The 13,948-nt window shown below is 36.4% G+C and overlaps 2 protein-coding genes across 54 annotated transcripts in view; one reads left to right on the top strand and one right to left on the bottom strand.

Annotated features, from left to right (window-relative positions):
- ABI3BP (ABI family member 3 binding protein) overlaps positions 1–13,045 on the top strand; it is a 277,390-nt gene extending 264,345 nt beyond the window's left edge. For 40 of the 50 annotated variants that reach the window (XM_021070523.1, XM_021070517.1, XM_021070524.1 and 37 more), the window contains 5 exons: positions 5,528–5,607; positions 6,663–6,692; positions 7,309–7,470; positions 10,082–10,204; positions 11,490–12,739. In XM_021070523.1, coding sequence (XP_020926182.1) covers positions 5,528–5,607; positions 6,663–6,692; positions 7,309–7,470; positions 10,082–10,204; positions 11,490–11,605 — 511 coding nt within the window. In that variant the 3' untranslated portion in view covers positions 11,606–12,739. Of the gene's footprint in view, positions 1–5,527; positions 5,608–6,662; positions 6,693–7,308; positions 7,471–10,081; positions 10,205–11,489 lie in introns of all 50 variants that reach the window. The other 10 variants (XM_021070531.1, XM_021070533.1, XM_021070534.1 and 7 more) reach the window with 2 other exon arrangements.
- TFG (TRK-fused gene) overlaps positions 13,042–13,948 on the bottom strand; it is a 35,813-nt gene continuing 34,906 nt past the window's right edge. For 2 of the 4 annotated variants that reach the window (XM_021070561.1, XM_021070563.1), the window contains exon 8: positions 13,042–13,860. In XM_021070561.1, coding sequence (XP_020926220.1) covers positions 13,478–13,860 — 383 coding nt within the window. In that variant the 3' untranslated portion in view covers positions 13,042–13,477. The remainder of the gene's footprint in view (positions 13,861–13,948) is intronic. The other 2 variants (XM_021070562.1, XM_021070564.1) reach the window with 1 other exon arrangement.

Genomic DNA, 13,948 nt, shown 5'->3' on the forward strand with positions numbered 1-13,948 from the left:
ATATGTAGTATCTAATACATAGAAAGAACTCAAAATTGGTTGCCATTGTAATGCTACAATCTGTCTTCCTTATAAATTCCAGGTGTGTTGTAATGTAGTATGTCAGTATTAAAAAATCTGACTCCTTGACCCCCAGAAAGGTCTCCATTATTGCTTACTTGGTATCCTCCATATTAAATTGAGGGCTGTCATCCTGTTTTTCACTTTTTTATAAAACATTTTATGTGTGTTCTATATTCTTATTCAACTACAAACTTCCCCAAAAGGGGAATTATCTCCCAAAAGTATTTTATAATTTTGAGACTCACAGTTCTATTAGCTGACTTAAGCTAGTTTTACATTCAAAATTACTTTCCCAGTAAGGGTGCTACTGAAAGGAAATCTTAGTTTTAGGCAAACAGGAAATAGCTTCACTGTTTGAATTTAAAAGAATTTGCTCTGCTTGAATATTCTATGGGTGAAACTTGTCAAATACTGCATAGCAATTTAGTGCACAACTCTTAAGGATAGAATCAAATATAACTACAAGGGATATGGTTATTTTATGTTTTTTGTTTTTTGGGTTTTTTTTTTAATGTAAAGGATTAAGGGCCCGGCCCATATGAATCCAGTTTATAGAGGAAGAGAAGTGACTTTGTGCCCATGCTCTTCATGAGGTGATACTACCATGTCCCTACTCGTGTGGCTTCCCATAATCCACAGAAGACCTGAATTCCAGGAGATATAACCAGCAACTCCTGCAACAAAATAGTTTCATGGCTAAGTCTAGTAGTTCTCAAATGTCAGTGGGCGCAGGATTCACCTCAGGAACTTATTATAAAAATACCTACCTGGAAACCCTCAAATATGAATTCATTAACTGGAATGAAGCTAGAAATCTGCATTTTAAACAAACTTACCCCACTGCAACACTGTCATGTGATTCTGACTGATAGTTCAAACCCCACAATAAGGAACATTGCCTGCATCTGAGGCTAGACCCAGGATTGGGATAATAAAGAATAAAAAGGAATTTTTGCAATTCTCTGCTACTAGGAAATAGCTGAAACTTTCAAAGGGAATTTAGGTTCCTGGTTACTGGAATTAGAATGGGTCCTCCACATACCTCTTTCCTGTGTGTGCATTACCAATCTGCCCAGTTACTTCTATTAATTTGGAGTTTTTTGGGGATTTTTTATATTATTTTTTTAATATTCTTTTCTATATGGTTTATCATAGACTATTGAATATAGTTCCCTGTGCTATACAGTGAGATCTTGTCATTTATCCATTCTACATATAATAGCTTACATCTCCTAAACCCAACCTCACACTCCATCCCTCCCTCAACTCCCTCCCCCTTGGCAACCACAAGTCTATTCTCTATGTCTGTGAGTCTGTTTCTGTTTCAAAGTTTACTTGTATCATATTTTGCATTCCACATATAAGTGATATCATACAGGATCTTTCTCTTGCTGATTTAGTATGATAATCCCAGTTCCATCCATGTTGCTACGGATGGCATTATTTTGTTCTTTTTTATGGCTAAGCAGTATTCCTTTCCATATATGTACCACATCTTCTTTATCCAGTCATCTGTCAATGGACATTTTAGGTTGGTTCCATGTCTTGGCTGTTGTGAATAGTGTTGCTATGAACATAGGGGCATGTGCATCTTTTTTGAATTCTAGTTTGTCTGGATATATGTCCAGGAGTGGGAATGCTGGATCTCATGGTAATTCCATTTCTAGTTTTCTGAAGAACTTCCATACTGTTTTCCATAGAGGCTGCACTAATTTACATTCCTACCAACAGTGTAGGATGGTTCCCTTTTCTCTACACCCTTCCTAGCATTTTTATTTGTAGACTTTTTAATGATGGCCATTCTGACTGGCACGAGATGGTACTTTGCTGTAGTTTTGATTTGTATTTCTCTAATAATTAGCAATGTTGAGCAACTTTTCATGTGCCTATTGGTCATCTGTACTTCTTTGGAGAAATGTCTATTTAGGTCTAATGCCCATTTTCCAGTTGGGTTGTTTTTTTGTTGTTGAGTTGTATGAATTGTTTATTTTGGAAATTAAGCCTTTGGTGGTCACAACATTTGCAAATATTTTCTCCCATTCTCTGTTGTCTTTTCATTGTTTGTGGTTTCCTTTGCTGTGCAGAAGCTTGCAACTTTAATCAGGTCCTGTTTGTTTATTTATGTTTTTATTTCCATTACCTTGGGAGGCTGACCTAAGAAAACATTGGTAAGATTTATGTCAAAGAATGTTTTGCCTATGAGCCCTTCTAAGAGTTTTATGGTATCATATCTTATATTTAAGTCTTTAATCCATTTTGAATTTATTTTTCTGTATGGTATGAGGATGTGTTCTAATTTCATTGATTTACATGCAGCTAACTTTCCCAGAACCACTTACTAAAGTGACTATCTTTCCCCCATTGTATATTCTTGCCTAGTCAAAGATTAACCACAGATGTGTGGGTTTATTTCTGGGCTTTGTTTTCTGTTCCATTGATCCATCTTGTGCCAGGACCATGCCATTTTATTTACTATAGCTTTGTACTATTGCCTGCTTTGTTCTTTTTCTTTGGCAATTCTGGGTCTTTCACTGCTCCATATAAATTTTAAGATTATTTGTTCTACTTCTTTGAAAAATGTCATGGTTAATTTGATAGGGATTGCATTGAATCTGTAGACTGCTTTGGGTAGGACAGACATTTTTTTTCAGTTTTTTTTGTTTTGTTTTTTTGGTTTTTGTTTTTTTTTAGTATGACCATTTTAATAACATTACTTTTTCCAAGCCAAGAGCATGGGATATCTTTCCATTTCTTTGAATCATCTTCAGTTTCCTTACTATTTTATATTCTCATCATATACATCTTTCACCTCCTTGGTCATGTTTATTCCTAAGTATTTTATTTTGGGGTTGTGCTTTTAAAAGTTTTTTTTTTTTGCATTTCCTTTCTGGTATTTCATTGCTAGTGTAAATAAACTTATTTCTGTATGTTAATCTTGTATCCTGCTACCTTGCTAAATTCGTTTATCAGTTCTAATAGTTTTTATTTGGAGTTTTTAAGGTTTCCTATACATATTATCAAGTCATCTGCATATAATGATAATTTTTACCTCTCCCCTCCCAATTTGTATACCTTTTATTTCTTGTCTGATTGCTGTGGCTAGGACTTTCAATACTACATTGAATAGAAGAAATAAGAGTGGGCATCCTTGGGAGTTCCTGCTGTGGTGCAGTGGTTAACAAATCCGACTAGGAACCACGAGGCTGCAGGTTCGATCCCTGGCCTTGTTCGGTGGGTTAAGTATCCGGCATGGCCGTGAGCTGTGGTGTAGGTCGCAAATGCGGCTCAGATCCCACGTTGCTGTGGCTCTGGCATAGGCCAGTAGCTACAGCTCCATTTAGACCCTTAGCCCGGGAACCTCCATATGCCACAGGAGCGGCCCTAGAAAAGGCAAAAAGACAAAAAAAAAAAAAAAAAAAAAAGTGGGCATCCTTGTTCCAGATTTTATTCAGCTTTTCACTATTATGTATTATATTGGCTGTGGCTTTGTCATAAATAGCTTTTATTATGTTATGTTCTGTCTATACCCACTTTGGTAAGAGTTTTTATCATGAATGGATGTTGTATTTTGTCAAATGCTTTTTCTGCATCTACTGAGGTGATCATGTGGTTTTTGTCTTTTATTTAGTTAATGTGGTTATGATATCAATTGATTTGCCAATGCTGAACCATCTTTTTGAACTTGGGGTAAATACCACTTGGTCACAGTGTATGATCTGTTTTATGTATTGTTGGATTTGGTTGGCTAATAACTTGAGAATGTTTGCATCTATATTCATCAAAGATATTGATTGGCCTGTAACTTTCTTTTTTGGTGGTCTTTGTCTGGTTTTGGTATTAGGGTAATTGTAGCTTCATAGACTGTCTTTTAAGAGTGTCCCCTCCTCCTCAATCTTTTGGAAGAATTTAAGCATCATTCTAAGGTTTTTGTATGTTTGGTAAAATCCACCTAGGAAGCCATCTGGTCCTGGACTTTTGAGTTTTTAAATTAGATTCTACTTCACTTCTAATGATTTGGTCAGTTGTTCTTCAGTTGATAGACTGTTATGTTTCTAGAAACCCGTCAATTTTTTCTAGGTTGTCAGATTTGTTGGCATATTAATTGTCATAGTATCCCTTTATGGGTTTTTTCTATTTCTGCAGTATCAGTTGTTAATCTCCTTTCTCATTTACTGTATAAATTCTCACTTTTCTTCTTGATGAGCCTGGCCAGAAATTTGTCAATTTTATCTTTGAAAGAACCAGCTCTTAGTTTCATTGGCTTTTTCCTATTCTTTTCTATTTTATTTCCTTTCTGATATTTATTGTATTTCCCTCCTTTTGCTGACCTTAGGTTTTGTTTGTTTTTTTTCTAATTCTCTTAAGTGGCGGGTCAGGCTGTTTGAGATTTTTCTTGTTGAGGAAGGCTTATGTCACTATGAACTTCCCCCTAAGAACTGCTTTTGTATGGTTGTGTTGTGTCATTTATGTCAAGGTATTTAATTTCCTCTTGTGATTTCATCACTGATCCACTGGTTTTTCAGTAGCATACTGTTGAGTCTCTATGTAATTGTTTTACTCTCTTTTTCTGTGACTGATTTCCAGTTTCATACCATTGTGGTCAGAAAAGATGCTTGAGATAATTTCTATACTCAGGTTTGTTGAGGCTGGTTTTGTTCCCTAGTGTGTGGTCAACCTGGGGAATATTCATGTGCAATTAAAAACAATGTGTGTGTTGGGGGGGCCATGTTTACATGTAATGTTCTGAAACTATCAAGTCCAAGTGTTCCATTTTATCATTTAGCGTATCTGCTACCTTTTAAATTTTCTATCTGGAAGATTTGTCCATTTATGTCAGTGGGGTGTTAAAGTCTATTGTACTCTGTCAACTTCTCTCTTTGTTAGTATTTGTGTCTTTGAGTGCTGACAAGTATAAATTCCTCTTGTATTGTTTTTATCATTATATAATGCCCTTCATCTTTGTGACTTTTAAAATTTATTTCATCTGATGAGTACTGCAACTCCCACTTTGTCTTTTCCTTTTGCATGAAATTTTTTCCCATCCCCTCACAGTTTCAATCTATTTTCTTTGCCCTAAATTAGGGGGTATCTTACAGGAAGTATATTGTAGGCTTTTTTTTTTTTTCTTAACCCAATCTGCCACTCTGTCTTTCGATTGAAGCATTAGGTTCACTGACATTTATGGTAATTATTGATACGTATTTATTACCATTTTAGATGTTAGGAGTTTTTAAAAGACAACTGTCTTTTAAAAAATTAACTTAATCCTTTTCTTCTAGAAAACAATTAGATAAGCAGTTTGGAAAGTAAAATTAAAGACTTTTTTCTTTCTTGAAGCTGCTTCTAGAATACATGTCCATTCACCATTAAGATGATTTCAAAACAGAATCAGAAGGAACATCAGTATGACAAGAAAATGTTTCCTACCCCTGAATAATACATTTGGTTTTTTTCTCCTACACAGCTATGAATTCCAGGTGAAACCCAAAAACCCACTTGGTGAAGGCCCAGCCAGCAACACAGTGGCCTTCAGTACTGAATCAGGTAACCATATCAACAGTGATTATATCTTAGCAAGGATATAAAGCACCAAAAGGCTTCACACAGCTTGTTAGGAACCCAGCTAAACACTGGGTAAAGCATTTCTTGAATTTCAAAAAAAAAAAAAAAAAATCATTTGAAAAAGCAAACTAACAAAGGTACCTTTAAGGAAACACCACTTAGGTTCTTCCTCACTTATCTTCATGTCAGAAAAAAAGGCAGGAGTTCCCGTCGTGGCGCAGTGGTTAACGAATCCGACTAGGAACCATGAGGTTGAAGGTTCGGTCCCTGCCCTTGCTCAGTGGGTTAACGATCCGGCGTTGCCATGAGCTGTGGTGTAGGTTGCAGACGCGGCTCGGATCCTGAGCTGCTGTGGCTCTGGCGTAGGCCGGTGGCTACAGCTCCGATTCGACCCCTAGCCTGGGAACCTCCATATGCCGCAGGAGTGGCCCAAAGAAATAGCAAAAAGAAAAAAAAAAAAAAAAAAAAAAAAAAAAGGCCTATCAGTTTAAAAGAAAAAAGCACATAGTCAATCTCTCAAAAATAGTGAATGAATGCTCCTCCCTGCCTAGAATATCAGACATACTGTGCTGCAATATCCAGAAAGGGAATTCATTTCATATTTTTTATGATAAACAGCTGCGAAATTTTCTAATTTGGCCTAAGCTCCAATTCCTTAATGAGATACATCTGTACTTACAGCATTAGTGTGTAATTTTTACACTAACTGCAGTTCATGGGATCTTGGTGATTTTACCATTAACAGTTCTTTAGGAAACTAAAAGATGGAAGTTTTTCAAATGAAAGTAAAGTCTAGAACAGCAATAGACTACTCAAGTCACATATAGAAGATACAGCTGAGTACGAGACACAGGAGATTCTCCAATGGAGAACAATTCCCAAAACAAAATACACAAGTTTCAAATTTGAACTTTAACAAGAGTGCACTGTTTTTCAGGATACTTAGCAAGTATAAGCACCCATCTTCTTTATTGTACCGTAGAACACTGGGCCTTACCTAATAACTTCTGACTCTTGTGTTTGCTATTTCTTCTCAGCTGACCCAAGAGTGAGTGAGCCAGTTTCTGGTAAGTACCTATCTTAAGAACACAACTATATCCTTCTTCTTGCAAGGATTCAACTAACCAGGTATGGTAGAATTTCAGTCATGATTTCATTTTAGTCCATTTAGCCTTCTTAGAATATCAATCTGGTGTGAATGCTTACCTAAAACATTCAACATTGAGAGCCCATGATGTTCCAGGAACAAGGTTAACATTTTGGAATCTGCTTTCATTCATGTAACAGATCAACTCTAACTTTGTTTAATAATGAAGTCAAGATACAGCACCCTCATTTCCACTTTTAATAACAAGTCACATTAAAGCAACTGTTTAAATTGTATAATATGCTGAAAAAAAAATCTAAATTTGTTCTTAAAAGGATGCTCTCTACATGTAGCACTGCAGAGTCTATTCAATACTGACACATACTGCTCCAAGATTTACCTCAGTATTGATAAATTTAATTAGTCGTTTATGTGTTTAAACTCCTATATTTGGGGCTCTAATACTTAGCACTGGAGGAAACCAGGTATCAGCAAGTTGACAATGAACTCTTCAAACTACTTACTAAAAAGTTTTTAAGACACTTCATTACGCAAAGTCAGATACTAAACTCAAACCATGTGCTTTCTTTATGCAGCAGGAAGAGATGCCATCTGGACTGAGAGACCCTTTAATTCAGACTCTTACTCAGAATGTAAGGGCAAACAGTATGTCAAAAGGACCTGGTATAAAAAGTTTGTAGGGGTGCAGCTGTGCAACTCTCTCAGATACAAGATTTATCTGAGTGATTCCCTCACAGGTAAGCTGGGCCACAGTTGTTTTGAGCCTTGTCCTTCAGGGAACACTTTGCACACTTCTGTAAATTGGCCTTTCCTATGGACACCTGTAAATAATGTGTGACATAAATACAAGTTTTGGCATTTTTTTGAGAAAGATGTTACTGGAATCCACAATTTGAAATATGCTGTTAGAAAGTAAATAATGAAAATGCAATTTGAAACAATGCCATCATGGCAAACTTGAACGCAGAAAAACAAGCCACATCCAAGGTAAATAGCCAACCAAGGATAAAAAACCTCCTGGTAATAAAAATCAGTCATGGTTATTATAAAATCACATATTTAAGATTTTAAGTTTGTCAGAGACAAGAGCAAGATTAAAACATCGAGTCAGGGCTCTTGTGGTCAGTAGGTTAAGGATCCAGTGTTGTCACTGCTGCGGCTCTAGTAACAGCTGTGGTGTGGGTTTGATCCCTGGCCTGGGAACTTCTACATGCCATGGGTGTGGCCAAAAAATGTAAAAACAAAAATAAAAACACTGAGGCAGAAGGGCTATAACTCCTTACCCCAGACTCAGTGGGTTATCATTTTCTCTTCCATATTCATACAGTAAAAATTTTAAATAAGTAAGACTTACCCCAGCATAGAAAGGCAGGCATTTGTTCAATCATTCAACAACTATTGCCTGCTTTGTTGGGAAACTGTTCTAGGTATTGGGGGCAAGACAGGAAGTAAGACATTCCTGCTCTTTGTAGCTTACAATCTAATGGGGAGAGACAGAAAACAAACATGTAAATAAGAATTTCATATAGTGCTTTGAAGGAAAAAAAAAGGATGAGAGGAAATGACTGAATGCAGTGAAAATCGACAGAAAATGGCTAAATGAAAATGCCTTTAGTTAGAATGGTTAGCAAAAGCCTCCTTTGAAAGGTACCACTTGTGCTGAGAAGAAAATCATGAGAAGGAACCAAGGAAGCAAAAATGGAAGGAGAAACCACCAGAGGTAAAAGGAAAGAAACACAAAGGCCTGCGGCAGAAAATGCCTTGCTTGCTCCACTAACATGGCTGAGGTTGAGTAAGGGGGAGATCAGGCAGGTGAAGCTTGAAAACCAGGTAAGGAATCCAGGTTTTATTCTGAGTATAACAGAAGACTGCTGGAGAGATTTGGGGAAGGGAGGAAGAACAGGGAAATACAAGGTGAAAGCAGAAGTGCCAGCTGGGTGTCCACTCCATAGTTCAGTCAAGGAACACTGACTGAAGCGATAGCTTGAACCAGAGTGAAAGGAGGCGGGTGGGCAGGGGGTGGGGGTACAAGAACAGTGAAAACAGATTATTTCAAACAACTTCATTATTTCACGGCCACATGTAAAAGAATGAAATTATTACACTCCTTAACACCATACACAAAAATAAACCCCAAATGGATTAAAGACCTAGATATAAGACCAGACACTATAAAACTCTTAGAGGAAAACGTAGGCCAAACACTCTCTGACCTAAACCACAGCAACATATTCTCAGATCCACCTCTTAGAGTAATGACAGTAAAAACAAAAATAAACAAATGGGACCTAATCAAACTTAAGTTTCTGCACAGCAAAGGAAACCCTAAACAAAACGAAAAGACAACCCACAGAATGGGAGAAAATCTTTGCAAATGAATCAACTGACAAGGGATTCATCTCCAAAATTTATAAACACCTCCTACAGATCAATACCAAAAAAACAACCCCATCCAAAAATGGGCAGATCTAAACAGACAGTTCTCCAAAAAAGACATACAGATGGCAAAAAAACACATGAAAAGATGTTCAACATCACTCATTATTAGAGAAATGCAAAATGAACACCAATATGAGGCACCACCTTACACCAGCCAGAATGGCCAGCATCAAAAAGTCTACAAACAACAAGTGCTGGAGAAGGTGTGGAGAAAAAGGAACCCTAGTACACTGTTGGTGGGAATGTAAATTGGTGCAACCACTGTGGAAAGCAGTATGGAGATTCCTTAGAAAACTAAAAATAGAACTACCATTTGATCCAGCAGTCCCACTCCTGGGCATCTACCCAGAGAAAACCAAAAAACTCAAGAAGACACATGTACTCCAATGTTCAGTGCAGCACTATTTTCAATAGCCAAGACATGGAAACAACCTCAATGTCCATTGACAGAGGAGTGGATCAAGAAGAGGTGGTACATATTATATACACAATGGAATATTGCTCAGCCATCAAAAGGAACGAAATACCAGCATTTTTAGCAACATGGATGGACCTAGAGATTATCATGCTAAGTGAAGTCAGCCATACAATGAGACACCAACATCAAATGCTTTCACTGACATGTGGCATCTGAAAAAAGGACAGACTGAACTTCTTTGCAGAACAGATGCTGACTCACAGACTTTGAAAAACTTATGGTCTCCAAAGGAGACAGTTTGGGGGGTGGGAGGATGTGCTTGAGTTGTGGGATGGAAATCGTATGAAATTGGACTGTGATGATCATTGTACAACTACAAATGTAATAAATTCATTGAGTAATAAAATAAAAATCTGAAAAAAATTTATTTCAGAGTTGCCTCTATCAAAGAAAGTAACACTTCATGGACCTTTTAATTTCTTTTTTTTCAGGAAAATTTTATAACATAGGAGATCAGAGAGGCCATGGAGAAGATCACTGCCAGTTTGTGGACTCATTTTTAGATGGACGCACAGGACAGCAACTCTCTTCTGACCAGTTACCCACCAAAGAAGGTATGTTTTCTGAGCCTCCTCATAACCAGGAGGCTCTCATAAATTAACCCAAAAAGCATTCAAGCTGAGGAAGTAATCACTTTAAAATAATTCTGTAGTACACAACTTTATCTGCCTAGAAAGACTTCACAAAAGACCTTAATATAAAGACTTTAATAGAAGTTTCTCAAGTTTCCTCCCATTCCTTAAGCTGCTGTTCCTTAGAGCCAATGGAAATTAAACAGATTTACATAAATGCATTCTACTTCAGGAAAACCTAAATTTGCAATGTCAGCTATAAAAGTGCAGCATTTCCCAAACTTAAATCATTCATGTATTACCTTTATAGTTTTTGTCACACTGAGCACACAGTGTGACAGTTTTCTTTATTCCTTTAAAAAAGTTTTTTAAAGACAGCTTTACTACTTTGATAGAAGGAAAAAAAATATTATTTGCCTTATAAACAAACACAATTAAAACAGTTCTGCTGAGAAATGACTAACCACTGCAACTCGCTAAAGGCACATTAGCACCAAGCTGCTTAATGAGGATTGAAAGGACTGAAAACTGACTTAGCCCCCCTGCCCAGGCAGGGTAGGAGAGGATAAGTTAAATATCCATATTACTCAGGAATTACCAAGAGAGTTTATTTAAATACTTAAAATTATTTGATAAGTCTTTTGAGCAACACATTTTGTTCCCTAGTACTAAAAATACCAGGCATAGTAAAAGATGACTCAGTGAGATCTGTGTACTCATTAAGAGGAAGTAGAAACTGTTGCCTCAGAGGAAATGGATATAAAATATACTGTAAATTACACCTATTTCCATTTTACAGTCACAGCAAAAGCTTTTAATCATTTAGTGTAGGAAGAAAGATTTCACCAAAGTTTAATTCTTAGAAATTTAACAGTCTTAGAACTACCTTTCTTTTGTTTCCTAACATGTTAGTATAACACATCTTTACCAGGTCACTTCTTCAGAGCCCACCACTAGTCTGTGTACACAAAGTATACTTTCACGTACTGTGTGTACTGAACTTGGTCAATGACAAAACAAAAACTCTCCCAAGTCCTGCCTCTTGTCAGCTTTCTCTCTCAAACACTGCCCAGCATCCTATCCTGATATATTGCCAGCCCTTACTACTTCAGCAAAGACAGCAGTACCTCTGTTGCTATTCACTTTCTAAAATACTCTGTTCTACCTAGCATAAACTTTAGGCATTCGGTGACACCCTTCAATCTATGAGCAGTGAGGACAAAAATAAAACATAGCAGCTATTAAAATTAATTATTTTCCCTCTTAGGCTATTTCAGAGCAGTTCGCCAGGAACCTGTCCAATTCGGAGAAATTGGCGGTCACACCCAAATTAATTACGTCCAGTGGTATGAATGTGGGACCACAATTCCTGGAAAATGGTAGATGCTACAATCATGTTCAAAAGTGCCTTCTGTTTCAACATGGCAAAAAATAATTGGAAACAGTATGATATTTGTCACATGCATTTAAAGCTCTTATGTTTACTATGTATAAAAGTTTAAAATCTAATTAATAGCAGTATTAGATGTTTATTAGAAAGATTGCTAAGAATATTTATCAGGTTTTACAAAGTCATTTTAAAAAAGCAAGATATTGACATTAACAGAATAACATTTTTTGGGGAAGCTGGCTCCCTTTTCATGGTATTTTAAGAGATCATTGTATATTATTTATCACATTGTTGTAATGATGTTTTGAGATACTTTTATAACAAAATTAACATCAAAAAACTAATATACTTGTTAAAATATTTACTTTTATTGTGTATTCTTCCTACTGGTGAGTTAATTCCATAAATCTCTACTTAGTTTAACTTATTAGGTCAAATTATCTTCAGCATATAAATCTGGGAGGAAAAAAGTCCTAATATTTACTTGTTTATTTAAACTTCAACTTTTCAGCAACAGCTGAGTATCTCTTCTGAAGCGTTTAAATATAGCCACTCATGCTAATAATATTTCCTTAAATATCTGCAAGTTATGTGATTAAAATTTTGTTTAAATCAGTAAATTCATATTAGCTAAAAATGGAATTGAGAATTTGATATAGCATTTCAAGACACCTATTTTGTTCTTTCTCTACCCCGAAATATGTTAGTCTGAATTTTCTTTGTAAAACTATCCCTTTAAGCAGCTGTGTTCCTGCTGTTTTTAATTCAAATCAAGCTTTATGCAGAAACTGTAAAGTCTAAAGCACAAAAGGATAATGCATGATGAAATCCCTATTATTTTATAGGGTATTTACTATATTTTTAACACAGAAAATCTCTAGGAATGAATGTTACCAAGGCTGTTTTCATAATTCTATCTAACTCAACTCGTAATGAAAATCTCATTTTAATTTACAAAAGTAGTGTTCCACTTCATTTGGGGAGAGAGATGGGAATGTTGCATTGTTGCCCTCATTCTTAAAGGAACTTTCTTTGCATCCTTTCAACATGCTTCAATTTTATCAATACTACATTTTATGTTTTTCAAACAAGTATTAACTCTGCAATAAAGAGATGTAGTTTTTTTTTAAGACTGAGTTATCGCTGAATGGTTCACCTCTGTAAGGAAAATTCTAAGTTAGGATCCTCTCTTTGTATTTTTTAATACAGTATCTATTGTGTTTATGTATAATGCTAATCTATCTTTCCGTGAAATCCACTTTCAAGTTTCATTGGTTTAAGCCAAAGGACAAAATTCAACAGGACTGTGCATTTCTGAATAGAAAGGCATAAGATAAAATGTCTACATTTCAAGACCAAAACATCAATTTCTATTGCTTTTTTTCTCATGTCTATATAGTGTCAATGACTAAATTAAATTACAAGACCATTAATGGATTCAATCATCTTTATTAACCTATCAGTGTTACATTTTATACATAATATCTAGTTGTCTTTTCAAAGGAATCTACTTTAGTACATCATGTTAATAGTAAAAAGCCAAGTAAGATGACTGAACTTCAACCTAGCATTTTAATATCCTCTGGACAAGGCAAGCTAGAAAGTCAATCACTTTGCACACATTTAAGAGTAGTGTTCCAAAGTAACTAGGAAGCTGCTACACTTATTTTAAGCAAGGGAGGAAAAGAACTTTCATTTTGGTCTTTTTTTTTTTCCCAGCAAATTATACTCTCAATTAACAGCAACAATAAAAAATGCTCTGCTTTTTAAATTTCTGAACTTCAATACAAATTAAAATAGTAGTATTGGAGTCTTTTGGGAGGCAAAGAGCTAGCAGCTACAATCATCAGTGTAACTGAGCCTCTTTATCGGTAACCTGGTCCAGGTTGGGTATAGCCCTGACCAAAGGGAGGACGGCTACGTGCATAAGGGTTAGACCCACTTGGAAGAGGGGTCATGGTACTTCCAGGAGGTGGAGTAAAACCTGGTCTGGGCTGATAGGCCCCGGGTTGGCTTGGAGCCATTCCAGGTTGTGAGGCAGGGGCCACAGTGTAATTAGTAGGCTGGGAAGTCTGGGTAGTGTAAGTCTGTGGAGGGTAACTGCTCGCCTGGTACTGCTGTGGTGGTTGAGCAGGCATCTGCTGAGGCTGGCCAGAAAAGGCAGGAGCCGGTGCCTGGGAAGTTGGTTGCTGGCCATATCCCTGGAACTGCTGAGGTTGTTGGGGTCCGGTCTGCTGACTATAGCCTGCTGAAAAGGCAAAACATGCAGATCTTATTTTTTCTTTTGGTAAACATTTTTCAGAGAATTAGTCTTACGGTTATGGACCAAAAATGAT

This window comes from Sus scrofa, chromosome 13 (assembly GCF_000003025.6).
Source record: "Sus scrofa isolate TJ Tabasco breed Duroc chromosome 13, Sscrofa11.1, whole genome shotgun sequence".
Lineage (NCBI taxonomy): Eukaryota > Metazoa > Chordata > Mammalia > Artiodactyla > Suidae > Sus > Sus scrofa.